The sequence below is a fragment of the Zasmidium cellare genome (assembly GCF_010093935.1).
Source record: "Zasmidium cellare ATCC 36951 unplaced genomic scaffold M409scaffold_2, whole genome shotgun sequence".
NCBI classification, from domain to species: domain Eukaryota; kingdom Fungi; phylum Ascomycota; class Dothideomycetes; order Mycosphaerellales; family Mycosphaerellaceae; genus Zasmidium; species Zasmidium cellare.
In genome coordinates this window covers 684,555-710,603 of record NW_022986946.1, presented here as the reverse complement: position 1 = coordinate 710,603, position 26,049 = coordinate 684,555, and the positions used below count along the sequence as shown (strand labels likewise).

Sequence of the window (26,049 nt, the reverse complement as noted above, 5' to 3'; positions counted from 1 at the left end):
TATCGTGCAAATCGTCCTTCGCTTGCATCGCTTCGCCAGACAAACGCTCAATCAAACAAGCCCCAATCCAATCCAGCCCCATCGCCTTCGTCCTAGGCCCCACCATCACCCGCAAGACGCGAGTTGCTACTATTGAAAAAACTCAACCTCTTCTTCAACCCCCCGAAACCCCCACTTCCACCACCGCCACCACCACCCTCCCCATCCTTCTCCTGCTCCGAATCCTTACGAAAGAAACTCAACCTGCTCGAACTCCGCTCTCGTCCACGGCTGCCCGCACGGGATCTCCTGCCCTCCTCATTACTCTCTTGGACTCCATTCTCGCGGCCCTGCCGGGACGAAGCTCGTCGCAGGAACGGCAGCGACATGCGTCGTCCTCCCGTGCGTTTCTCCGGCTCTTGCTCCTCTTGCGCGCCCGCGGAAGCCTGCTGCTTGCTTTCCGTCCCCGGCAGTGCGTCGATCGTCGTAGAAGCTCGTGGACTGACATCCTCAATGACGCCTTCTCTCTGCGGGAAGAGGATCGAGAGCTCGTGCTGGAAGGTCGCTTCGAATCTTGGCACGATCTCTGCCCTGGTCGGGAGGTATTGTGGTTTTTTGTACAGGCCGAGACATCGCTTGATGGCGAGGGCATGATCGAGCAGAGCGACCTTCAGTGCATTCTGCATCGAATCCAGTGCTTGCTCGGTGCCATAGAGCGAGGGGTCGATCTCGCCAGAGGTGTTGTCCGCAATCTCTGAGGCAGGCAGCAGACCGTGGTATCGCGCAACGCTAGTATCCGAGTCGGCATCGACAGAGCTCAGCAGGTCGTCTGTGAGTCTTTCCATGGAACTCTCATCCTCACGCGAGACCATATGTTTCTCCAGCATCAACAACTCTTGCGTCTTCCTCGTCGTGCGCTCAATCGCAGCTTCGATAGGTAAGAGTGTAACAGTCTCGACATTGACAATCTCGCTCCTTCGCAGGATCGTTGGAAATTCTTCAGCGGTGGTATACAGCACCTTCTCGACGACTTGCTCTGTTATAGGCACATCACGAGCAGGTTGCCTTGCTGTCGTGGCGAACTTGATCGGGTTCGCAATGAGGTTATACTCTCTGACCGCCTGCGAGACTTTGGTGCGCTGATAGACCATATGGTCGAGGTCTTTGTTTGGACCGACTGCATAAATCTGCAAGAACTGACCTTCGACCTCCGGCTCAGCCCCTTGACGAAGTACTTGGGCTTGAGGATGGAGCTGTTGCATGCGGTCTTCAAACATGGCCAGTCGATCCGTCATGGCACCTTCAAAGATGAACTGCTTGTCACGTAGGGTCGCAGGGAAGCCCAACCCTCTGTACACAACTCTGAAGTAGCGAGGGTTGGACCTGTCGCCACTGGCGATTCTCTCCTGGATGCCCGCAATTGCTCGTTGAGCACGTGCGAGCTTCGCAAAGTCGAAAACGTTGAGCTCGTATTGAACAGCCAATTCTCGATACGCGGCCAGTGCTCGTTTCCAAGACTTGCCCTTCTCGTAGTGTTGGCAGATCTGGAAGTAGAGGGCCTCCTTTCGTTCAAAGGCTGTCTGGGCAGGCATCTTTGGGTCTGTCATTTCCGACAGGAACTGTGATGGATCCCACTCGTATTGGTCTGCGTGCATCTGAAGAGCCAAGCCAGCTTCGGTCACATTCCCGCTGCTGATTTGCATGTCAGCCAGCTGATGAACGTATCTGATGTATGCCTCTTCTGACTGAACGTCTCGCAGGAACTCCATCAAATGCAAGGTGTCCACAAGCCTGCTTGCGTCGCTGATGTTGCCGCCTTGGTGGACGCTGCCGAGCATGACAAGGAGATCGTCGATCTTGCCAAACATCTCGACAACAGCAATGTACAGGCTGTCCTCGATTGTACGCTGGAGTGGTTTGAATTGCTCCAGCATCTCAGGGACGAATGTCTTTTGCAATACATTCTCGGTGACGCTCTTCGTCCGGCACAGCTTGTCCAGACAATCGATCATGGCGGTCTGAATGACAGAGAGATCTTGGTCGATCTGCCAGGAGCTGACAATCATAGACCGCAGCACTTCAATGGCAACCGCGCGCAGACTGGCATGTACGCTGAGGCAAAGCTCCACGACTGGTGCCACGAACTCAGGCACGAACTGCACTTGATATCCACCCAGCTTCTCGAATCCGTGCAATCGTGCAGTGTCGCCATCTGTCTCCCACCCGATCGAGTCCCAGCTTCGCGTGAGCAGGTTCGCTCCGAGCTCGCGTACGTCACCTGCAATCTTCCAGACAGCCCTCCTCTTCTGCTCTGGGAAGGTTTCCATCGCAAGAGCAGGGCTGCTCAGTGAGGCGAAGAGCGTGTTGAAGAATGCCCGCCAGATGTCCGTGTCAAAGTCGAGCGCTTGCGAGGTATCGGCAGCGTATACATCCGGTAACGAGTCAACCAGAACATCCGATATCCGCTCCAACGCAGTCATGCCGTATCGATGATGACAGACCAGTAAACTAAGCCAGCTTCGAGGGAATGCTTCACAAGACAGGATACTCTGTCCGACTTTGAGTGCTTGTAGCAATACGCTCGTGATGTCGACTTGATTGGCGTCGAAGTAGAGCTTCCTCTCAGAAGTCAATGCTGCCGCAAGCAAAGCCGAGATCTCGAGTAGCCCTTCGTCTATGGCGATGTCTTGACTGGTTGGTTTGGACGGGAATGGGTATGTTGTTGGGAAAAGCATGCTGAAAACACGCTTGGGTGCAGGAGGGCTGTTTTGCAGCGCCATGAACGAATCCGTCAGCTTCGGCACATATTGGCAGCTTTCTTCACCCAGTTCCTCCATTTGCGCAGCTACCACCGAGCAGCAAAGGCGGACCTGGTCTCTATACTGCTGATCAACGTTCGTAGTGTGGCCCCAGTACGGATCGAGCCACCTGAAAGTATTCGCAATCAAGGTGGTCCTAGTCTCCGGCAGTTTGAAAAGCTCTAGATGGCTATAATTCGCAATCAGAATCAGCCTATACAAGATCATCTTGCCCTTGGCGCGGGAGCATGAATCCAACAGATCGGTCCCAATCTCCAAGATCTCTGCAGGACTCATGAGCGACTCCAGCTCAGGTAACCAGGAGTGAAAATGTTGTATAAGGAGCGTTTGTGTCCCCAGTAGTACTGGCATGGGGTTCCGCAGTAATGCCATGATGGCAACGAAAAGTTTCTGAAGCTCTCGCATGAGCTCAGTGTTTCCGTCAGATTGCGGCGACCCGTTGACCTGGTCTTCGGTAGATTCTGCCACCCCCAACCGCTTGTTTGTCTCGACAATAAGTTTGAGCATCTGATCACCCACTTTGAACGTTGCGCGAAGCTTTCGAGAAGCGTCTGGATCCATCGGGCTGGACACAAGACGATGATAGGCTCGAACAAGACATCGACTTGCATTGGGCCAGTCATGTCGTGTCGTAGCGTAGTCTTCGATGATTCTACCAAGTCCAAATCGTTTGTCTCTGGCTATGCTCAGGATCACGATGAGATTGTAGAAGACAACATCCTCGTACTCTTCCATGGTCTCGTATTCATGCAGAATCTCGAAGAGCGCACCAAAGACGTCCCGCAGAAGCTTGACAATTTCGATCTCGGGAACGAAGGGGAAGCGCTCGAGTAGCTCAATCAATTGCTCGCCATGGTAATTACGCCAGTGGAGAACTCCCAGCAACGTCGGGTCTTGTGAGTACTCAGTGCTGCACAAGAAAGTCCTTAATGAGACTGTTGCGGCGTTTTGTTGCGCGGGATCGTTCTTGTCATGCCAAGGTGGAAGAGCAAGGTAAGCACCTTTGCCTCCGATGATGCTCGACGAGTACTCATCGTAGACGTACAATGCCACTTGATGATCGCTATCCCTTACGAAAGCTTCAAACTCCCAGAGTGGTACCCAAGCAAGTGCAAAGGGGAAGTTCGGCGAGTCTGCGATGCTCATGACCACATGGCATCCAGGGACCTGTTCGGCGGGCACGGCCAGCCTAATTGTCTGATTCCATCCTTCGCCTCGTTCTATGCCGGTCGTGCGCCAAGCAGTGTGTCCTTGATGGTTGGACGCAGTGAAGATGCAGTCATCAATGCGCTCGCCATTTGCCTTCCTCACCTCAAGAGTGAGTTGGAGATTGGCTAGACTGGTTTGGCAACGCTGGTTCAAGGGTACGGCCCCGAATTTGGAGTGTGCCAGAGTCGCATTTCGAGGCAAGCGTGGCTCTGACAGTGTCAGGTAAATGTCACTCCGCTTTTCCGTAGGAACACCAGAGAAGCCAAGCTTTGGTGTCATGAGAACGTCGTGGAGCAGTTGCGGAGTGTTGCGAACCAGGCTTTCCAAGTCTGCTGTTGCAAAGGCCTTGACAAAGACGTCCAATCGCTTGATGAGACTTACACGCGCAAAGCCACCACTTTGGCTGCGCTGCAATTCTCGAATGACTTCAGCCCAGTCCTCGCCTTCGTCACTCCTGTCGTCCGCCGCGCTCGATGGGACCCACAAGGTGATGGACCTCTCCATTTGGCCTTTGGCTTGAGCAACCTTCGTTATATCGATCGCACCAACACCAATCGCTCTTCGAACGGTCTTGACATCGGCTGAAGGAGGCACTTCCGCGTTCGAGCTGCTTGAACGTCCGTCGGTTTGCTCGGAGCGTTGTGACAGGCTCGTGCTGGGTCGAACATCAAGATTGGAAGGAGTCCGCGCGTGAGGGTCTCTTTTCCTCTGGCTACCAAACACACTCCGTCTGCCCTTCACTGTAGGTGTTTTGTCGCTGCTGGCGTTGCTCAAAAGGGATGGCTTGTGCTGATGCGAGAGGCCTTGCCCGTGAACCATTTGACGGACCGGCTCATCCCTCAACAGCTTGAAGACCACATACAACGAGGTCATGTCTGCGCCTATACCAACATCGAGGTTGCTCAAATTCACAAAGAGACTCTTAGCTTGTTCCTCTTGTGATTGCGATGGCGTGACGGGTATCGGGACTGAAATTGCGTAGTTCTCACTGACAGGTCTCGGTATCTCTCCGTGGTCCTTGGTGAACAGAGCCATTTGAAGAGTCGCAGGCTGGTCTGAGTCGCAGACGAGGTTGCGTACATCCACCAAGAGGTGATACAGCATATGCTTGTCCGACACTGGCTTAGGCGGTCTGTCGAGGATGCTCATGTTGGCTTGGAGCTTTGTCATTTCAATCACAGAGTCCTCCGCAGTCAGGATCCTGCCTTTCTCAGTGGGACTTCGGACGATGATCTCGTCGTTGAGCATCTTGTTTCCAGCCACCAAATCCCACACGGTATCTTCTCTTAGCTCTGCCAGTTCGCGCATTGTCAAGACATCATGCATAAGCTGATTTCTGCTGTTGTCCACCCGCTTGATCAGGTCCTGCACTCTCGCCAGCTGGCTATAACCCGGGGCCAGCAGTAACTCGTGCAGTCGCGCATCGTGCCACTCCCTCAGACATGATGCGATTTCGTCCACCAATGGCTCTGCGCCAGACAGCGCAGTTTCGTCGCCAACGCGGAGTAAGGGTACAGGCGCAAGTGGCTTGGGCGCGTTTGGATCTCGTGGCATTGGCTCGTTTGGTACGAGCAAGGACTTCGTCTTCTTGTGCAAGCTTCGCGTGCTCCTCTTGCGACTCAGTCTCCTGCTGAGCTTTCTTGCATGTAAAGCCTGGCTCCTCCTCTTGGCCAATGTCTCCTCGTCGCCATCCTCCTCATCGTGCGCTCCATTCGTCCCATTCTCCGCCGCCGCTTCATGTTGAGTCTTGCCCAAGTATTCGCGAACCTCGACGCAATTCACCGGGAAGATTCCCGAGAAGACGCGATGCTCCAATTGTTGTCCGCGATCACTGGTCAAGCCAGCGAGCAGCGAAGGGGGAGCTACCAAGTAGCCACGGTACCAGTCGTTGGAGCGGCCGCCCTGTTCGATGATGTAGATGTGGTCGCCAATCTGCAGTGGGAGGTCGTCGGATTCGGTGGCGCGAAAGGGGTGGGTGCATATTGCAAATGCGACTGAGGGCAGCGAGTTCCAAGGCATGTCGTGGATGCGCAGGAGCAGCTGCAGTTGCTATCGTATCGACATCACCCTTGGCTTTCCATCAATGGATTGACGAAGCCAGCTTTTGCACACGGCGAATGGTTTGCTGGGACGAAGGATAGCTGCTGGTGGAGGATAGGATAGGATGGAACATTTACACAGAGTTTCCCGGCGAGTTGGGCGGCCTTCACACACTCCTGACTACTGACTGCGTTTGCCTCGCCGGTCCAGAGACGCGCTTGGACCCGCGTATGCAATCCCTGACTCGTGCTGGCTGCAATGCCTCATCACTTCCGCTGCCCACCCCCCCTCGACGCTGTCTAGGCACAGTCATCTTGACTCGCCGCAGGTCCATGAATCACGACTCGTGGACGTCAACTCACTCACCTACTCTACTCATTCACATGCGCTCATCACGTCCAGAGCATCAAGCGTGTATATTCTGCACGAATTTAGACTTTGGCCGATGCCAGCCCCTCGGCGGACCTCCTCCTCCGCGCAGACGACGAGGTCCCGGCCATTGAAGGCGTCAACGAGCATCAACCTCGATCACCACGGCCGAGAGCATTCCGCGCCCACGCTCCGGGCATCAGAAGCTCTCAACTCCCGTCTTGACAAGGCCACGATGCCTGGCTGATGTCTGCCCCTGGCGCTCGGCACAGCTTCCAGCGGCGGCGACTGCAGGCCGACGTCAAGCGGCTCCGAACTTTGATGAAGGATGATGCTCGCCCTCACCTCCTCCGAAGCAGGCTGGGAGAAAGTGGAGGTGATAAAGTCCCAATTGCTCCTTCGCCGCGATGATCTAACGCTCCTCGACACGCTTCAGGCGCTCCGTTCTGCGTTGCACTTGGCCTCCACCACCAGACCCCGCCCTCACACGAGACATTGTGCTGTAACCTCACCTGCCCGTCGCTCTTGCACTGACCTCATGGCCCTGTTTGCGCTGACGGTGCGATAAATGGCCTGTCTTGCCCGCCGCCTCGAGCTTTGTGAGTACTCTTCGCCGTTGCTTGGGAAGCTTATCGTCACCATGCGAGTCTTGTCCAAGGCATTCTTACTGTCATGTCTTACTTCTCTCGTATCTTCTCAAAACATTGTCAGTCTCGTAGGTAGCGATTGGACCCTTTCGAACGACGCCCTCAACATCTCAGTCCCCGCCGAACTACCCAGCTATGCGCAGCTTGATCTGTACGCCGACCAGGTCATTGGGGATCCTCTGTATGGCAGGAACAACTTCAACCTCCGCTGGATCGTCTGGTCGAATTGGACCTACACTTCAGCGCCGATCCAAGGTCTGTCCTCGAACGCCAGCAGCACTTGGTTACTCTTCAACGGCCTAGACACATTTACGTCCATCTCGTTCTGCGGCGAACATGTAGCATCCACCAACAATCAATTTCGGCAGTACTGGTTCGACGTTTCAGACATTCTGCGATCATGCGGTTCACAGGACAAGATATTGAGCATCAACTTTGGCTCTGCAGCCAACATTGCCAACGATATTGCGAATGAGCCAGGGCAAGAGACGTGGCCTGATGGAGTCAACCAATTGTACCAATTCGTCAACCGCAACTTTGTACGAAAAGAGCAGAGTGATTTTGGTTGGGACTGGGGCCCTGCTTTCGTCCCCGCTGGTGAGAGCAAACATCTCGCTGGGCACAAATATAGCGTTGCTGACGAGTACCAGGTCCATGGCAGCCAGCTTGGGTGGTGCAATTGGGACAAAACGAAGTGCAGGTCCGCAACAGTCTTGTGGACATCTACAGACAAGGTCAACTCAACAATCTACCTGCGCCTCAAGGCCAACCTTGGGTTGTGAACGCAAGCTTGGATTACTTTGGCAGCCTTCCTCAAGGAGCATCGCTGACTTACAAGCTCACAAGCCGAGACAACGAAACGACGGTCTCTACCGGTTCGCTGGGCGATGTGAACACTACGGCGTCGACTGTGACAGGCTCCACGACGCTACCTTCGGATGCGGTGGAACTTTGGTGGCCCGTAGGGATGGGAGATCAGAATCTTTACTACATGACCGTCGACCTGGTTTCTGCTGCGAACCAGACATTGGCCACGGTGACCAAAAGAGTTGGATTCCGTACAATCATTCTCAATGGCAACCCTGTCTCAGATGAGGAACTGGCATTAGGGATTGCTCCCGGAAATAACTGGCATTTTGAAGTCAATGGTCAGCCTTTCTTCGCTAAGGGCTCAAACTTCATCCCACCAGATGCGTTCTGGACCAGAGTCACCCCTAAGAGGATCAGTGATCTCTTTGATACGGCGATTGCTGGCAATCAAAATATGTTGCGCGTGTGGAGCTCTGGCGCGTATGCACCGGATTTCATGTACGACCTTGCGGACGAGAAAGGCTTGCTCTTGTGGAGCGAGTTCGAGTTTGGGTGTTCCTTGTACCCGGTCTACCAAGAGTTCCTCGATAACGTTCGCGAAGAGGCTGGATATCAAGTGAGGCGAGTCAATCATCATCCCAGCTTGACACTGTGGGCTGGAGGAAACGAAATGGAGAATTTGGAGCTCGCAACCGCGAATGAGACCGCACCTGAGGAGTTTCCACGTCTCCAGGCAGAATACGAAACGCTCTTCCTGGGAGTCCTCTTGCCAGCTGTATACGGCAACAGCAGGTCAATCTCATATCAACCATCCAGCACTTCCAATGGCTGGCTGTATCTCAACCACTCGGCGCCAATGCCAATGATTCAGCGATACAACAACAAGACTGAAGGTGCAGTCTATGGAGAGTCGGATTACTACAACTACAACCCATCGTTCCTCGGCAACACATCGTCTTACCCAGTGGCGCGCTTCTCCAACGAATTCGGCTTCCACTCCATGCCATCGTTGCAGTCCTGGCGCCAACAGATCGCCGAAAGAGACCTCCAGTTCAACTCCACAACCATCCTCCTCCGCAACCAGCACAACCCACCAGGAAACCTCAACATCACCAACCTCGCCAACTCCTCCACCGGACAGTACCAAATGACCGAAGCCATCATGCAATGGCTCCCAATCCCCAACAAAACCGACTCCGTAGCCAACTTCTCCGCCTGGTGCCACGCCACGCAAATCTTCCAAGCCCAATTCTACACCTCCCAAATCGAATTCTACCGCCGCGGAGCCGGCCTCCCCAACCGCAACCTCGGCAGCCTCTACTGGCAACTCGAAGACATCTGGGTCGCACCCACCTGGGCCGGAGTCGAATACGACGGCCGCTGGAAAATGCTCCACTACGCCGCCAAAGACCGCTACGAACCCATCATCATCGCCCCGTACTACAACCGCACCACCGGCAACCTCACCGCGTGGGTCTCCAGCGATTTGTGGACGTCCGCCCAAGGCACAGCGACCTTCACCTGGCTGGACTGGGCCGGCAATGAACTCACCCTCCCAAACACGACGAAGTCTGTAGATTTCACCGTCGGCGGCCTCAACAGCACCCAAGTCCTCCAAACCTTCACCACCTCCCTCCCAGACCCCAACAACACCATCCTCAAACTCTCCGTCTCCGCGCAAGGCTCCCTGCCCAACTCCAACCAAACCCAAACGTTCAAACACTCGAATTGGTTCACGCCTACTGGACTCAACACGGCGAAACTCGGAGATCCGGGGTTAGAACTGAGTTATTCGGAGGTTTCGAGGAATTTCACGGTGACGGCGACGCAGGGTGTGGCGGCGTATGTGTGGTTGGATTATCCGAGCGGGGCGGTGGCGCATTTTGATGATAATGGGTTTTGGTTGGGGAGGGGGGAGAGGAGGGAGGTTGGGTACACGGTGGTGAGTGATGCGACGAGTGGGAGGTGGGTTGAGGGGGTGACGGTGCAGTCGATTTGGAATCAGACGTTGGCGATGTAGTCGTAGTTAGTGGACGGTATGTATGATTGATGAACGTTAATGATGAGAAAACCTGACCCACTCAGCTACTAGATTTTCCACGACAGCTCCGGCGCAACAAACCCGCACCCCAACCTCACCGGTTCACGTCCACGGACCCCGGACAGCATCACATCCCTCATCCGCTCCTCCACCAATGTCTTCTCCTCAATATCCATGTCCCCCGCCATATCAACAACCACCTCCGTCCTATACGTCCTCGCATCCGGCATGCGAAGATTCTCCAACGCCAAGATCGTCTCCTCAAAAGCCAACAACGGCAACGCCTTGTGATCCTCCCAATCGACTCTGACGTGCAACTTCCGGATATTCTTACCCCGCTCCAGGGCCTTGACCAGGACGTCCAAATTACACGCCCACCGACCGCAGAAGGCGCAGTCGAATCTGTGCAGCTTGACGGTGAGCTTGAGGTTGCGGACGTGAGGCCAGAGGCTGAGGCGGTCGATTCTGTGGACTAGCATGGCGCGGCGGTTCGAGAGGACGCTGGGGTGGTCGGTGAGGGTCAGGTCGACTTGGACGTTGGAGTGGGAGTAGAGGACTTTGAGGCCTTCGGCGTGGAGGAGGCGGTTGGTGGAGAGGATGGATGTGAGCTTTGGGGGGAGGAGGTGGTTGCTGTAGCGGTGGATTGCGTCGTAGACGGAGTTGCCGATGAGGAATGATGGCCTGTGACTGTGCGTGAGTAGAGCTATGGTTTCGATGGGTATGTGGTGGGTTTCTACTCACCACATGTCTTTGACGGTGTCTGGAGGGAAGACTTCTTCGAGGATGAGGAGGCGGAGTTCTGAAGGGAGGCCGAGTAGTGATGCTTTCTTGATGCCTGGAGCAGAACTCGGCATAGCCATAGCGGCGGAGGGAGACATATTGACTTATGTCTTGGAGACGACGGTTTGTTGTAGTGAGCTGTTGCTGAGATTCAGTAGCGCTGGAAGCGTGGTATCTGATGCCGATTTAGACGTATGCTGTGCCGAAGTGATTGCTTTGTCGGAAGTGTTTGTTCGGCGGAAAAGAGAACTTGGAGGATGCAAGAGGAAGATTCTTAAGTACCTGCCTTATCGTCGCCGTGGGTCGAAGTCGGTAGGCATGACCTTCAGGTGCAGTTCACATGGCAGGCACGTGAAATCACACATCTACCGTGCGAATACCTCAAAGATTGTATCACATGCACAGGATTTGACGTTTGCAAGGAGACAGGTCACGTTCGTATTGCTGAAGAGGTTCGACTTCGCCTGTCAGGTTCGAGCAAGGAGGGCATTAAGAGACTCAAACTCGACCAGGCTCCGATCCCGTCGTACTCCATACCAGTATCTATCGTCCTCAACAGAGCAGTCCAGTAATACAGCAAGTCGGAGGGTATCCAGGTGAAGGATTGCGACATGTTCCAGTTTTCTTCTATAGGGACATCAGAGGATTTTTTCATTCTGTGAAAAGCATGGCATGTTCATACCTCAGGACAATAAACAGTGCAATCAGCGCCTGCAGGGGAGCCATTCAAGACACAGCTGTCGTCACCGCACCTTGCTTGAACTACCTCGTGCCATGGACCTAGTGCGTTGGTGTCGTCCAGCTTGAGACCGATTGTGTGCATCGGGAGGTGCATTAAGGAAAGACAAACGAGTAATGTTGCCTTCATGATGAATGGTTGGGCTATCGCAGCAAGTTGGTGGGATTCTTTGAGTAAAGTAGCAGAATGGACTACAACTGGAGGCCAGGCGGAATTGGCGATATATGTATAGAAGTCCATACCTTGCACGGGACGGAACCTTGAGCTTCGATTCGAATACGTAGGCCATTCGCAAGGTTTATACGGGGGCCGAAAGCGAAGGTCAGGATGGCAGGCATTGATCTTTATTCCGGACAGCCTTCTCACTGTCAAGGTGCCGGGTCCTAGATTGCAGAGAAGTGGACGTGTCCGGTCTTCTCAGGGCATGTCAATGACGCTCTTTGCGTACCGGTAGTTAGGTGAAGGGCGTGTCATATCCGCAATCAAACGGCCTATGCTCGGTGTTCCGCTCAAAGTGGAACTTTCATCCCTTGAGTGTAATCAGCAGCGCAGTTGCGTGTCAAAGACCGGGAGATGGTAGTTCCATATGTTCCGCTCGAAGACATCAGCTGTGGAATCGTGTTCTTGACTCGATCGTGGGCATTGCATAATTGAGATCTTGCATAAAGATTTGTTTCTTATGTCGTTTAGCTTCCCTCCAGTTGTTGTTGGAGTTGAGGAGAGCACAATCATGGTCCGGGCGTTTGAAAACGTGGTCCGAGCGTGAGAAGCGCACGTCCCCACAGCGTGTATAACACTCACCAGATTTTGAACACCCGTTAGCGCATGCGCTAATCCGAATACCGATATCGATTTCACGTGCCTTCCAACTTCACTTGACATTCTGTCTCGCAGACCTATTTTGCATTGCGGCAAATTAGTCTGTACGACAGCTGTATCTATGCTCTCATCGCATTGCAAGGGTGCTGCGCTCGATAATGTCATTGCACCGCCCTTGCTTCCACGTGAAGCACAGCACAAGCACAACAACGTCGAGCGCTCAGAGCCCAGGCTCCTGAGTACATCAGATCGTATACAACGAAACATACAACTCTCGACTTGCTCGAAAAGCCGTCAATGTCATGGAGGACGACTCTGTCATGGCCGAAGCGGCGCCCACAACGCTGCGGTTGAGGTCTTACCAGCAGGAGATGCTCGATGCTAGCCTGGAGAGGAATATCATCGTGGCGGTAGGCACTTCGAACATCGTTGCCAGGACACATTACTGAAGTGGAAATACCGTAGATGGATACAGGTTCTGGCAAAACACACATTGCCATCGCACGCATCCTCACTGCATTGGAGCGAAGCGACAAAGTAGGTGGCACCATTTGCCTTGATCTACCGCATTCTTCACATGACATCTCGCTTTTCACTCGGAGACATACTAACATCACCTACTACAGCTCGTATGGTTCCTGTCACCATCAGTAGCTCTGTCGTATGTAAACTGATCGGAGATCTTCCCGTCGAGGACCCATTGACATTGTACCAGGATGCAACAAGCCGACCTGTTGAGTTCCCACCTTCCCGCTTATCATGTGCGGACTCTCACCGGGCTAGATGGCGTCGACAAATGGACCGATCAGAAGCTTTGGGATGCCACCTTGGCCAACGTACATGTCGTGATTGGCACGCCGGCTGTACTTCTTGATGCTCTGACCCACGGCTTCGTCAAGATCGATCAGCTTGGGCTGTGTGTTTTCGATGAAGGTTCGTTCGAACACTCCAGGGCGCTTTCATCGATGCATACTGATCCGTTCCAGCTCATCGAACTACCAAATCACACCCCATGAATTCGATCATGAAGCTGTTCTATCATCCCGCCATCCAGCAAGGACGACCTGTCCCTGACATACTGGGCCTTACTGCTAGTCCCGTGGTCAACAGTAAACATGGAAGCTTAGAGTAAGTCTTCCATCCATATCGTTCTCGGTCACGCTGATGAGGACAGGACCATCGAATCAAATCTGAACGCCATTACAAGGACCCCTAAACACAACCGGGAAGACCTCCAAGCTCATGTGAACGCACCAGTCGTCACGACCGTGCTTTATCCAAGGGAAACGATCGATCCATACGCACAGACAGATGGCGTTCTGGCTGGTCTTACCAGAGCAACTCAGGGATACGAATTCGCTCAAGATCCCTACGTCCTGGAACTCATCGAGCAGGACGATCCGCGATCAAGGAAGGAGTATCAAAAGGTCATGATGAAGCGGAAGACGTACTGTTGGGAGAACCTCAGAGCCCTGGATCTCCGTGCCTCAACGATGCAAGAGCAGCTTGGTACCAGCATGGCGGCGTGGTACGTCAATACGTGCATTGAGAGGTTTCGAGATGGGATCGTGTCGGATGCCGCGATCATGCCTGATTTGTCCGAGAAAGAAAGGAAGCATCTTTCGCGCATCTTCGATCAAGTTCAGAGTCAAGCCCCGGTCGATGATAAGGCCGATCTTTCCATTTCTCAGAAAGTCAGCCAGCTACTGCAAATCCTCGACCAACATGGTGAGGCTGCCACGAGAGGCATTGTATTCGTGGAGCAAAGGGTTCAAGTCACCGCTTTGGCTGAGCTACTTAGACGGCTGCCTGACGTGTCACATCGGGTTGCAACTTTCGTGGGAACATCTTCGTCCTCTAAACGCAAGATCTCCGTGGCAGACTTGGTCGCAATCAAGGAGCAAGAGAAAGACCTTGCCGCGTTCAGGAACGGTGAAAAGAACCTCATGATAGCAACAAACGTGCTGGAGGAAGGCATCGATGTATCGGCCTGCAATCTGGTAAGTCATCACAATTCTGGAGAACAGGATGCCTTTGCTGATCTGTCTTAGGTCATCTGTTTCGACCCGCCGAAGAATCTCGTCTCTTTCGTGCAACGACGAGGCCGAGCTAGGCAGAAGGAGTCCCACTATTACCTGTTCGTGCCAGATGATCAGAGCAACAACAAGCAATGGGCGACGCTCGAGGCTGAAATGAAGAAAGCATACATGGACGACACTAGGCAATTGGCTAGCCGACTCGACGATGAGCTCGCTTTGAGCGATAAAGTCTACCAGATTCCGTCCACTGGAGCAATGCTTACGCTGGAGAACGCCAAAGCGCACCTGTACCACTTCTGCAGCGTCTCGACGCCTGCGAGTAACTACGTAGATGTGCGACCTGAGTTCGACACAGAAGAGCATCCCGGTGGAACTGCACTTACCAGCTCCTGGTCGGCGTCAGTCTACCTGCCTTCTTCTGTCCATGCTGATCTGCGCTCTGCCAAATCTTCCAAACAATGGCCAAATGAAGAGACTGCCATTGCCGATGCTGCCTTCGAAGCTTATGTTACTCTTCACAAGGCCGGGCTGATCAATGACAATCTCTTGCCTCGTGTGAAAGACTACGGGCCAGATGTTGGCCAGCAACACGTCGACCAGCCTTCTATCGTGCAGGTTACTGGACGCTATCTCTCTCACAAAGAACTTCATACTGATGAAAACACTTCAACTCAGGAGTGGCTGTCACATCAGGTCCATGTCTGGTTCCGCGGCGAGTCGGTTTGCGAGATAAGACTCTGGCTGCCATCCAGTCAACTGCCCTCACTCAAGCTTCGCTTATTCTGGAACAAACAGGACGAGTACAACGTGACGATAGGCGGCCCCGATGTAACATCAGAAGTGGTAGACCACAAGGCCCTTTCCCTGAGTCAAAAATGCACGCAATTGCTACTGTCGTCTGTTCACGGAAACCGGATGCCAGCACACGCGACAGACTTTCCAGTCCTGTTCACGCCAAACCTGGACGAGGACATGTCTCAATGGCTTGCTGATGCTACAGGCGTTCGCGAAGCCACCAGTACAGATGAAAGCGATGCCATCGATGCTGGTCTGGTCAGGGTCAAGGGACAGGTTGGACACGCCTACATCCTTCAAGACTTGCAATCTGACGCCTCGTCTGAGGAAGGTGCACAGCTCACGGTCACCAACTTTCCAAAACGAAAAGACTTTCTGCATATGGTCAGCGAGAACAACAAATCGACAGCTTACAGTGTTAAGCAGAGCATACCGGCTGTTAACTGCACGATCGACAACCTCCCAGTCAAATATGCCATCTTCGCCGCGTTTGTGCCTTCGATCATGCACAAGATCGAGACAGCATTGCTGGCCATTGATCTCCAGACGACCTTATTGCGCGAAGTGGACATCTCGGACCTTGGGCTCGTCCTTGAAGCGGTAAGTGCTCCATCTGCAGAGGAGAGTCGTTTCCAAGACTCTGGTCTACAGCGAGACGCTTCCCCTGAAGGTGCTCCAGCCGTCAAGGACAGCAGCAACATCATTGACTACAATCGCCTCGAGTACCTTGGCGACACGATTCTCAAGCACTGCACCGAGCTCCAGGTGATGGCGCAGCACACGAACTGGCCGGAGTCCTACCTCTCCCTCGAGCGAGACCGGATCGTTCGCAACAGCAACCTCTCGAAAGCAGCTCTCTCCGCCGGTCTAGACAAGTACATCCTAATCAAGCCATTCACGGGAAACAAATGGCGCCCTCCATACCTCACCGAGTTACTCGCGAAAGCGCCAGAGACCAGGCACATGTCGACCAAAACCCTCGCCGACGTAGTAGAAGCTCTCATCGGAGCAGCCTTCGTCGACGGCGGTCTGCCAAAGAGCCTGACATGCATCTCAACCCTCCTCCCCCTCGAAAGATGGCATCCACCAACCCAATGCTTCGACAACCTCCTCCACGACCTCCACCCTTCGAAATCCACCCACCTCGCCCTGCTCGAACGCCTCGTAGGCCACGAATTCCAGCACCCGACCCTCCTCCTCGAAGCCATAACCCACGTCTCCTACCCATACAACCGCACCGGCCTCTCCTACGAACGTCTCGAATTCCTAGGAGACAGCGTCCTCGACCTGATCATCACGCCCAAACTCTTCGCCCACCGGAGGGAATTGAGACACTGGGAACTCCACCGCATCCACGAGGCGCTCGTCAACAGCCATTTCCTCGGGTACTGCTGCATGGCCTACGCCATCGAGGAGGAGAAATTCGACGTCGTTGTCGTCCAAGACAAATCCACCACCACCACCACCACCACCACCGCTACTCGCCACAAAATCAAACCCTCCACCCGCCGTGTCCACCTCCACGACTTCCTCAAACTCAGCGCACAACTCATCCCCCACCGCCGCAAAGCCCTCGATCTCTTCCAGACCCTCCAACCCTCCCTCCAAGAATCCCTGCAGTCTGGAAAAGAATACCCCTGGCCCGCTCTCGTCGCCCTCAACCCCCCGAAATACTTCTGCGACATCGTCGAGGCGATCCTCGGCGCATTATACATCGACACGCGAGGCGACCTGTCCGTTTGCGAGGCTTTCGTGTCGAAGCTCGGGATCTTAGACCACATGGACAGAATACTAGATGAGCATGTGGAGTGTTTCTCGCCGAAGGAGCGGTTGGGGGTTGTCGCGGATCGGGAGGCTGTGAGGTATGTCAATCGTTGGGGGGAGGATGTGGACGGCAAGAGAGTGTTTGGGTGTGTGGTCATGGTGGGGGATGAGGAGGTTGTGGGTGTGGATGGGTGTGGGCATAGGGATGAGGCTGAGGTCAAGGCGGCGTGGGAGGCTTGTAGGATTTTGGAGGCGAGGGGGGGGAGTAAGGAATGGGAGGAAGAGGAAGTTTGATGGGGTGGGTGGGGATGATGAGGTTGAGGAGGGTGCGACTCAGGTGGACAGTCTGGAGAGTGATGATTGATGAAGTAGACGATGAAGTGGAAGATTGTTTGGCGTGTTCGTGGTCCATTGATCAGCTATTTCATACATGTCTCTATATGCGAGACCTGGCGTATCGCTCCTGGAACGCCGAATATGCTCGCTGCTGGGTTGGTACTATTACAAGTTGGTGAGGTAGTCCTCGATTTCTTGCGGGCTCAGCTTCCTGAATCGTGGTCCTACCGCGCCTGTATGGAATTGTTAGCACGTGCGTAATCTCGTTCATGCGTATGTATGTCCGTACCTTCAACGCCCTCGAAGCCCAGGAGGTGGTTCGCTGGTGGTCCCACGATGCCAATCTCCACCGTGTCACCGTTCATCTCACCCTCGATCGTCTCCTTGAGCGTCAGCAACGCAATGTGCACCGCATCCTCCAGCTCGAGACCCTCGGTATACCGCTTCTCCAAGAACGTCTTTGCACTCGTCGCGCTCTTGCCAATGGCCGTCGCCTTCCAGGGAAAGTAGCTTCCACTTGGGTCGACCTGGTACAAGCTAGGTCCGCCCTTCAGAATACCACCCGTCTTGCCCGTCTTCTTCTTCTCGCCATCGTCCACCGCCATCTCATCAGCCGCCTCCTTCTCCTCCTGCTGCGGCTCCACGCCCTCATCCCAGCCCGCAATCAGCAAGCTCACACCATAGGGCCGCACACCACCACTCTGCGTCGCCTCCTGCATGACTCGCGCTACATCCTGCACCAATATCCGCGTCGGGGGGTACTCGTTGTATATCCGCTTGTAGCCCGTGTGGCTGACCTTGCGCGCCTTGTCGACCAGCACGCGGTAATCGGGGCCCATGCCGGAGTAGACCATGCCGATGTTGGGGGTGATGAGCGAGACTTTGGACGAGGATGCGGCGTCGATGAGGGGGGTAGAGGACTTCTTTTCCGTGGCGAGGACGATGCCGTTGGCGGCTTTGATGCCCAGTGAGGTTACACCTTGGTTGACTGCGTTGAGCGCATATTCTAGATGATTATCAGTATTCTGCTCGTGGGACGTTTGGATGGATGGTCTGACCGATTTGCACCAGCTTTCCGCTACAATGCATTAGTGAAGCTCATCTGATATGCGTTGCGACCAGACATACCTGGGCGAGAAGGTGGTGAGGGAGAAGGAGTATCTGTCGGCCATGGTGGCCTAGAGAGCTGATGTCGTTGGATTCGGTGGCGGTATGGGCGTGAGTGTAGGTGCTGGTATCGCTGGTGGATTGGCGGTAATGGGTGTTGTGGTGGTGGTGGAGTGAGTGTTGATTGAATGTTTCCAGCACCTCGACGAAGCTACAGGCAGCTCAGCGGACGTGTCTCGCGGAGAGGGCCTTGGCCAATCGTCCCAGTGATTTCCGTCAGAGACAGAAGTCTTCGACGTCGCCAATTCTTCGGCAAACGCCGAAGGACACGAGACATGAAGCTCACTCCTCTTCAGCTGCTGCTCCTCTCGAACGTTCGACCTTGGTGTGAATGCTCTCGACGCCATGCCAGCATGCACCCGCACACTTCACTTTGTCACATTGACGCCTTTGACAGCGGCTGAAGCCGCCCTATAAGTACCTTTCTGCCACCACCCGTCCCTCTCATTGACACAGTCCGCACCGACCATGGCAGCGTACTCGACAGGCGCCAGCTGGTCCTTTCCGGACGACATTCCCGGCTCATTTCAACATGACGAGAGGAAAGACACTGCAGAACCGCCTCGAGATGACACCACAAAGCCAGAACCAACTGCTCGCGAGCCGCCGCCGAAGCGCAGACGCACTCACTGGCCGCCCCGCACATGTCGAATCTGCCTCGAAGTCGTGCAGCCGACCTTTCACAACGACACTACTTCGGCCCTACCTTATGTCGTTCAGCCTCCTCCACGAGTTACATACGAGAGCGAAGATGGTGGTCGGCTGCTGAGTCCGTGCAAGTGCAAAGGGAGCCAGCGATACGTGCATGAGGAGTGCTTGAATGCGTGGAGAAAGGCGGATCCCATGCAGAAGCGCAACTATTGGGAATGCCCTACATGTCGCTACCGGTACCACCTCCAGCGCCTGACGTGGTCGTCGTGGATCAGCAGCACATCGGCCCAGCTTGGTCTAACCTTGCTCATCTTCATCACCTCCATTTTCATCTTAGGCTTCATCGCGGACCCCATCATCAACATGTATCTGGACCCGGTATCTACCATCGCTACGGCTGGCGGTCCTACGGGCTCTCTGATCTACGAAGACGAACCTACGACATGGCTCGAGCACATGATCAAAGGACTTGCTTCGCTGGGTCTTCTAGGATTCGCCAAATTCCTCTTCTCGCTTTCACCCTTCCAGTTTAACGTCCGGACTGGCGGTCTCATGGGCAGCAGAAGTGCGGTTGGGGGCTCGGGCAGAGATCGCTTGCAGCAGCTCAGCTGGGTTTCCATAGTGGTTGGTCTCATCACAGTCCTCTACGCCGTTTGGAAAGGCGTGCGAGCGTGGAGCAGACGAACGCTCGAGTCAGCTGGCGAGCGCGTGTTGGACGTACCAGGCACTGCCGATGATGACGACGACGACGACGACTGAATATGGAAAGCATTGTATGAAGAAAGCAAGCCGCTACTATCAGCCTGAGCCTTCCACGCCATTCTCACTCTCAAACATGTAAGTCTCCTACAAACGGCAATCTCATATCCTCCACCGCACTACTTAAGTTGGCACCACCCTCATTCCTCGATGGCGTGACAATTAGTCAATGTGCGAAGATTGAAAACAGGGCCGAGCAAGAATCTTTCGTTTCTCGGCGTTATGCTGGTTTCGATCGAGGGCGCCGGCTTCTCGTCAGATCTGTAATTCTTTACTTCGCCGCTCGCTCGAAAGGGGTCTTTACTTGGGATTGGTGAGTAGTACAGGATCTGGTACAAACGGGAGAGGGTGTTAGCTAGCTATTGTATGAATGAAGTTGATGAATAAGGATGATGTTCTTTTTCTTGTTCCGTACATATCTCGTTAGACAAACAGCTTTCATATGTACTCTTGAGACGAGATTGAGCGGTAACCACTGCGAGAAGCAGAGACCCCTTATATCTCCCTCACAAAGTACTCTACAAGATCCTATCCGCAAAACTCCCCTCCATCGGCAACCTCCCCGCCTGCTCCACCGCCTCCTCCCAAGCGCACCCCTTCCCAATCCCCCCTCTCCTCCCCTGTTCTCCCATCAAAACCCTCCACTTCCTCGGCGGCCTCATCCCCACCTCCCTCATCTCCCCCCACTTCCTCAACCCCCTCTTCTCCCACCGCTCCGACCTCCTCACCGCCTCCTCCGCGCTCGGCAGCCACTTCGACTTCAGAATCCTGCGGATCGCCTCCGGCGTGATCTGGAAGTGCGAGGCGAGGGTTGCGGTGCTGTAGATCGTCGGGTCTGAGGCGTGTAAGGCCCGGATTCCGGAGAGGGTGTCGGGGGAGAGGCGTTTGTTGGGGGACCAGGGTTGGCCGGAGAGTTTTTTGACCAGGGCGGCTTTGGTGGTTTGCCAGCGTTCTTTTGGGGGGTGTGACGGGGTGGTGGGAGTTGGAGTTTTGGATGACAGGTTCAGTTTTCCTAGTTTTGTGGGCGATTCTCCGGCTTTGCCTTTGGGGTTTCTTGTTCTCGTGCTGTCACCGTTCTCGCTGCCCTTCTTCTGCCCTCTTTTCACCTTCTTCTCCACAGCTGGGCCCTCAAGCGCCTCGATCTTTTCCAAGACATCCGCCATGGCATCTGTATCCCTAGTTTCCTTATCGACCTCGGCCTCGTCTTCCTCCATCTCCATTCTCTTCTGCGCGTTTGGCCTCCATGTACCTTGTTCCATCCTTCGAAGTTTTCTCGAAATGCGCTTCGACACCTGAGGTTCTGCTGGCCTTGCACTTGCATCAAGTTCTCCAGACTTAGAATTTGCTGTGGGCATATGCTGCGAAAGTGCAGGTGGATGGAGGACAGCCATGGCGGGTGAAGTTGACGCTTCACGCTGTCCCTCTCCCGTATGCAATGCTCGCAACGACACCGACTCAACGCTCTTGCCCCCTCCCTCTTGTCCCCGCGCATCTGAACCCATAATCTCAACCTCAGCACACCACTCCTCACCCCCCTCTTCCCATCCACTCCCCACCTCCCGCTCCAACCCATCCCCCTCCTCCTCAACCCTCCTCACCCCCTCTCTCTTCTGCCTCACCGCCTCGAAATCGAAAGGTATGAACGCATCTTCACCGTTGACAGAGGTTTGTACTTGTCTGAGGGGAGATCGCGTGCCGAAACTTCGAGAGTGTTGGAAGAAGCGCTGCGCTCGCTGCTGGCGGAGACTGAGGCCGGCGAAGTCTTTGAAGAAGGTCTCGAGGGCTCGCGTGGAGCAATGGCATCGATGCATATTGTTTTCCAGGATGGTTGTAGGAAGGAAGTCGAGAGATGTGCGAAGAGGCGACTTCCATCCAACAATTTGCGGAGGCTTCGGGGGTTTCACATGCCGAGCTTCGTGCGAGTGGAGAAATAAGTAATAGGAGGTCATACGTAGGTATACAGGACATTTACATATGCATGACTACAGGCCGTAGCTCATATACATCGTACAGGATATCTCGCTAAGTTTTTGTATTCCTTCCGTCTTTGTCAAATTCAGCCAGAGAAAGTGAGGCTCCGTCTTCGCAAGCTAGGAGTTCCCCCCAGCGACTGTAATAACTCTTCTGTCCGTCTACGCTCCCACGCGGACGGTCCCATTGCCGTTAGCAAACATCAGCAGCCCTGCTGCAGCTTCTTGCCTTCTGTTCGCTTCCTCGATTGCGATTCTGTTTTTTCTTGCGGCTGCGCTCCGCTCCATGAAGCGGCTCGAAGCACCCTCGTCAACAAAGTCAATGCTGTGGATCATATATGACATCCCGTCGTGAGCCTCTTTCCAATCCCGAGATAGAATGTGATGTTGATTCGTTGCCGCGTACGATTGCAACGGTGGTAGGACGAGCACGGTTATGTGTGCATCATGACCCGGCGGGACTTTCACCGGCCGACCTGGCCGCGCCGGTAGCGAAAGAGTCACAGTCTGGTCGTCGTTAGGCTCCGGATTGTCATCGCCGACTTCGTGAAGATCATCGTTGTAGTCGCCAAAGTCTCCCTTGATCCAACCCGAGTGCACAGCTGCGGCAACCACATCAGAGTCGTCGGTGTAAATTTCCGTGCCCCAAAGCTGCCGGTGTCTACATATTTCCTCCAGGCTCGGAGTTCGATCTGATCCGGGCTCACTTGGGGAGAGATAGTACCGCGGGACTCGCACCGTAAACGTGCAGTTCTCCTGCTCCTGAAACACAGGGATGGGCTTCATCTTGCTGGAAAATTTGATCCTGCTGTCAACTGGCGCGCTGGTAGCCGGAGGCATCGTCAATTCGGTCGTGTAGAGCTGCGATCCAAGATGCTTTCTGGGTTTGTCCGCGCATTCGGCAAGCACCTTCTCGCTTCGTACTGTCGTTGTAGGCTTCTTGGCAGGATGCGACGCACGAGGCGGATGTTGATGATGATGCCCTGGATGAGCGTGGTGGTGATGATGATGTCCTTGAGTTAGCATAACGTGAGGTTGGGGAGTGGCGCCTGGGTTCGAGTTGAAGCGAAGCATGCTGAACGATCCAGGCGTGCTTTCGGCGGCCTCATGGTGGTGATGGTGATGATGATGTGGGTGCATGTGGTGATGGTGGTGGTGTGTGGCATGGTTGGTCTTTGCGCGTTTGTTACGCTGCAGATCTGGGGTATGTCTTCCGTCGCCGCCGTCTGGATGTTCTCCATCATCTCTCGAACGACGTCCGTTTCTCCTTCCAGCTCGAGACCCAGCCTTGGACCCGCTTCTCCTCTGGTCAATATCTGCAACTGCAGACCGAGCCATGTCGTGTCCGTCGATGTGTCGCGACGAAGGGCTCATGCGCGATGGTGTCGACATTCCATTCACCGCGTGATGGGGATTGGGGGTGACGCTGCCTACGCCAGATCCAAGACCACTAAACATGCGCCCAAACTCCATCTTGATTCCCGGATTGTCGCCTCCAGGTCCGATATGTCTGGGTTGAGCACCCTGCACGGCTTGAGGGAGTGGTGAGTTTCGGCCTTTCCGATTCAACTCGGGACTAATGTTGAGGATCGCGCGGTGGACCGATCCCTCACTCTCCTTTCGTGATTGTCCACGATGTAAAGGGTCCATTTTCTGGTGATCTTCAAGCGTCAGAGGCCGTTCCACAAATCCATTGCGATGCCGCTCGTACGGTGCTGCCTCTGCTGGAGCGGGCGACGGGCGGGACAGCTGACGGCGCATTTCCTGCGCTCTTCCCTCGATAGACTCCCGAGCATTGTCCACTGGGTGTGATGTTGGCTGGAAAGTTGGTCTGAACAGTGAACTTTGCTCATCCCGTAGGAGACCCCCAAAACCGCCAGGAAATCGCGGAGGGCCTTGTGACAATCTCTCGCGTTCGGCCTGTGGACTGCTAAAAGGCGGTCGATCTTGCGGATGTGATGTAATACCATTGTGAAAGGGCTGTCGATCGACTCGATGCGCTGGTTCGGCTCGTGGTGGTAAGGGCTCTCCGAAGGGACGGAACATGCCTGCCCGTCCGTCGTGGGGCGCTTCACGATGATCCATCTCAGGTAGTCCACGAGCGACGGTCTCCACCGGCTGACTAGTCGGGCGTGCTGGCGCTCCATGTCCGTTGATGTGATGGGGTTGATCCTGAACGCCTGGCTGGAAGGCGCGGAAGCTGTGGCCTGTCGACTGTCAGAGTATACCCTCGCGAAAGCAGTGTGTAGACGGAGGGCATCATGCACGGTCGTATTGGTGCTTGCACGCGCCCATGTGAGGTATATCTTACCGTACGTACCTGGTTCGCGTCGAAATTGCGGAGAGCCAAATACATTATCCCTGCGCGGCTCCGACGCTGTCCGTGGCGGCTCACCAAATATTCCAATTCTTGGAGGACTCGAGTTCCTCATCCCTCTATCGCCACTTTCTCGCATACTAGCTGAGCGTGCTCTTCCTGGTGATGGGGGCTGCATCGACTTTGGTGTATAGGTGGGCGCAGCGACGGTGCTATGCGGCGATCCATTCGGTTTGCGCTCCTCGCCGCCGCCGAGTATGGCCGATATGGACATACCAGGGCGATGGCTACTGGCAAGATCGCGAACACCGGCGAAGGGTGAAGCTGTGGGAGGGCCCCGCGGCGCAGAGCCAAGTTGCGACGACGAGGTTGGTGCTGTTTGCGGTGACGACGGTGGGGGCATGTTTCGGGTGGGGTAGGAAGGAGGCTGCGGCGGAGGCTCTAGTGGTCCTGACGCGCGATTGTGAGGTTCGCGCGCAAACATGTATGGTGTCCAAAACTCACCTCGTCCATATTGCGGGCTGCCCGCGGTACCGAGCGAGCGACGGCGGGCGTCATCGTACGAATGCTGCATCGCTAGACCATTTGCAGGCGGCGCCGGGTGTGTCTGAGGGTGCGTCGCGGCGTGCAACGACGGGGAGTGCTGGGCGGAGGCGGCGGGGTGGTATGGCTGCTGCTGCTGTGAGGCAGCGGGCAGGGCGTTGTTGTTTCCTGGATCGCGCGCAAAAGTCAGTCAACTAAGTTTCACAGCTCCCAGCAGCTCCGTCAAGCTTGCGATTTGAGTTTGATGCCACAGATGCGCCGCCAGAACAGCATCCTGGCCCGACGAGAGGGGCTCGGCAGCGCGCGACGCTAGCCGCTCGCTTGCGCCGCCGCCGTCGTCGAGTCGCTGCCAGGGCCCCGGTCCGTTGGTGGCACCTCCCCCCAGCAAGGCCCGCATCCCAGCAGAGCTCCAGTTCGCCGACTTTGCAGCACGGCAAACGCGCCCTGCACCATCGTGCGAGGTGCTGACGGCATCACGCGCGCCTTTTTCAGTGCGGTCACCAGATTATCGTGCAGTGGCCAGCTCACGCCCACCGTCTGCACAGGGTCCTGAACTGCCGGCGCCGTTCGCCGCCGAGGATGGGCGTGCGAGCTGAAATTATCCCACGTCGCAGCGTGTCGTGCAGCCGCAGCCTCTGAGCTTGGGGCTTGGCGCATGTTGCAGGCTGGCAGCCCATCCGTGTCGCTGCTCTCCCGCACCTCTCTCCTGGTCCATGTGACGTGTGAATTTCTTACCTTGCGAAGGAGGCCATGCTCTTGACGACAGTCCCAGACTGCCCCGTCGGTCTGCGCCCGGTAGGAACGGGTCTCTGTTTGTGTGAAAAGGGTCCGCGAAGGGAATGTGAACGGGTGGCTGTTGAGCGGTGGGAGGTGCAAAACCGGGCGCGTGGCCCGTCGAGGGCGGCGGTGCGTTCTGGTGGTGAGCGGATTGGTGGTCAGGCGGACGGTGGTAGGGTGTGCGATCCATCATGTACTGTTGTCGCCGTGGCACAGCAATGGTGTTTGTTGCAATGTTTCTTCGAGCCCAATCATGGGGGTGTGCGATGTTCGAGCATGGCGGTCGCGCTCACCCACCGTACCACATGGCCTTCGCGGTGTGGAAATGCTTTTCGAACGATGGCAGTGTCAGGAGAGCCAGTAGTGCAGCGGGCGGAAGTGGAAGAGGATTGCGCAAAGCGAAGAGGAGGAGAAGACGGTCGGGACTCAGGAACGACGGACGCGATCGACATGGGAAGACGATCCCTGTGGAACATGGGTCGGCAGCGGCTCGGGCGCTAGGCCTATAGTGAGGGAAGAATTGGGCCCGAAACACCTCACCGCATGTGATGGAAGGGAGCCTCACGTGCTCATCTGCGATTTTGCAGCTCCTTGCATCACCGACGCCGACGCCCTGCATTGAGATATTGGGACATTCAATGCTTCTTCTGTCACAGTCTTTCCTTCTTGTCGCGGCCAA

General features: G+C 55.1%; 8 protein-coding genes across 8 annotated transcripts; 3 read left to right on the top strand and 5 right to left on the bottom strand.

The window, feature by feature from the left end:
- Window positions 1-92: 92 nt before the first annotated feature.
- M409DRAFT_49396 (uncharacterized protein) lies at window positions 93-6,026 on the bottom strand (the record flags this gene model as incomplete). Its single annotated transcript, XM_033811231.1, has 1 exon — window positions 93-6,026. The coding sequence occupies one exon, from the start codon at window positions 6,024-6,026 to the stop codon at window positions 93-95; it is 5,934 nt and encodes a 1,977-aa protein (XP_033673771.1).
- Window positions 6,027-7,056: 1,030 nt separating this feature from the next.
- On the top strand, window positions 7,057-9,893 carry M409DRAFT_16835 (glycoside hydrolase family 2 protein; the record flags this gene model as incomplete). Its single annotated transcript, XM_033803791.1, has 2 exons — window positions 7,057-7,660; window positions 7,714-9,893. 2 exons carry the CDS (start codon window positions 7,057-7,059, stop codon window positions 9,891-9,893), a joined length of 2,784 nt encoding a protein of 927 aa, XP_033673770.1.
- Window positions 9,894-9,961: 68 nt separating this feature from the next.
- On the bottom strand, window positions 9,962-10,792 carry M409DRAFT_16834 (uncharacterized protein; the record flags this gene model as incomplete). Its single annotated transcript, XM_033803790.1, has 2 exons — window positions 9,962-10,595; window positions 10,656-10,792. The coding sequence occupies 2 exons, from the start codon at window positions 10,790-10,792 to the stop codon at window positions 9,962-9,964; spliced, it is 771 nt and encodes a 256-aa protein (XP_033673769.1).
- Window positions 10,793-12,554: 1,762 nt separating this feature from the next.
- Window positions 12,555-17,144, top strand: M409DRAFT_16833 (uncharacterized protein; the record flags this gene model as incomplete). The annotated part of the gene is made up of 7 exons (XM_033803789.1): window positions 12,555-12,662; window positions 12,718-12,789; window positions 12,879-12,913; window positions 12,968-13,185; window positions 13,239-13,380; window positions 13,427-14,252; window positions 14,304-17,144. 7 exons carry the CDS (start codon window positions 12,555-12,557, stop codon window positions 17,142-17,144), a joined length of 4,242 nt encoding a protein of 1,413 aa, XP_033673768.1.
- Window positions 17,145-17,351: 207 nt separating this feature from the next.
- On the bottom strand, window positions 17,352-18,358 carry M409DRAFT_62538 (uncharacterized protein; the record flags this gene model as incomplete). The annotated part of the gene is made up of 4 exons (XM_033815217.1): window positions 17,352-17,419; window positions 17,476-18,192; window positions 18,245-18,264; window positions 18,315-18,358. 4 exons carry the CDS (start codon window positions 18,356-18,358, stop codon window positions 17,352-17,354), a joined length of 849 nt encoding a protein of 282 aa, XP_033673767.1.
- A 463-nt stretch (window positions 18,359-18,821) lies between these two features.
- Window positions 18,822-19,763, top strand: M409DRAFT_49392 (uncharacterized protein; the record flags this gene model as incomplete). The annotated part of the gene is made up of 1 exon (XM_033811230.1): window positions 18,822-19,763. The coding sequence occupies one exon, from the start codon at window positions 18,822-18,824 to the stop codon at window positions 19,761-19,763; it is 942 nt and encodes a 313-aa protein (XP_033673766.1).
- Window positions 19,764-20,281: 518 nt separating this feature from the next.
- Window positions 20,282-21,712, bottom strand: M409DRAFT_49391 (uncharacterized protein; the record flags this gene model as incomplete). The annotated part of the gene is made up of 1 exon (XM_033811229.1): window positions 20,282-21,712. The coding sequence occupies one exon, from the start codon at window positions 21,710-21,712 to the stop codon at window positions 20,282-20,284; it is 1,431 nt and encodes a 476-aa protein (XP_033673765.1).
- A 183-nt stretch (window positions 21,713-21,895) lies between these two features.
- M409DRAFT_49390 (uncharacterized protein) lies at window positions 21,896-25,250 on the bottom strand (the record flags this gene model as incomplete). The annotated part of the gene is made up of 3 exons (XM_033811228.1): window positions 21,896-23,940; window positions 24,054-24,761; window positions 25,016-25,250. The coding sequence occupies 3 exons, from the start codon at window positions 25,248-25,250 to the stop codon at window positions 21,896-21,898; spliced, it is 2,988 nt and encodes a 995-aa protein (XP_033673764.1).
- Between the last annotated feature and the right edge of the window lie 799 nt (window positions 25,251-26,049).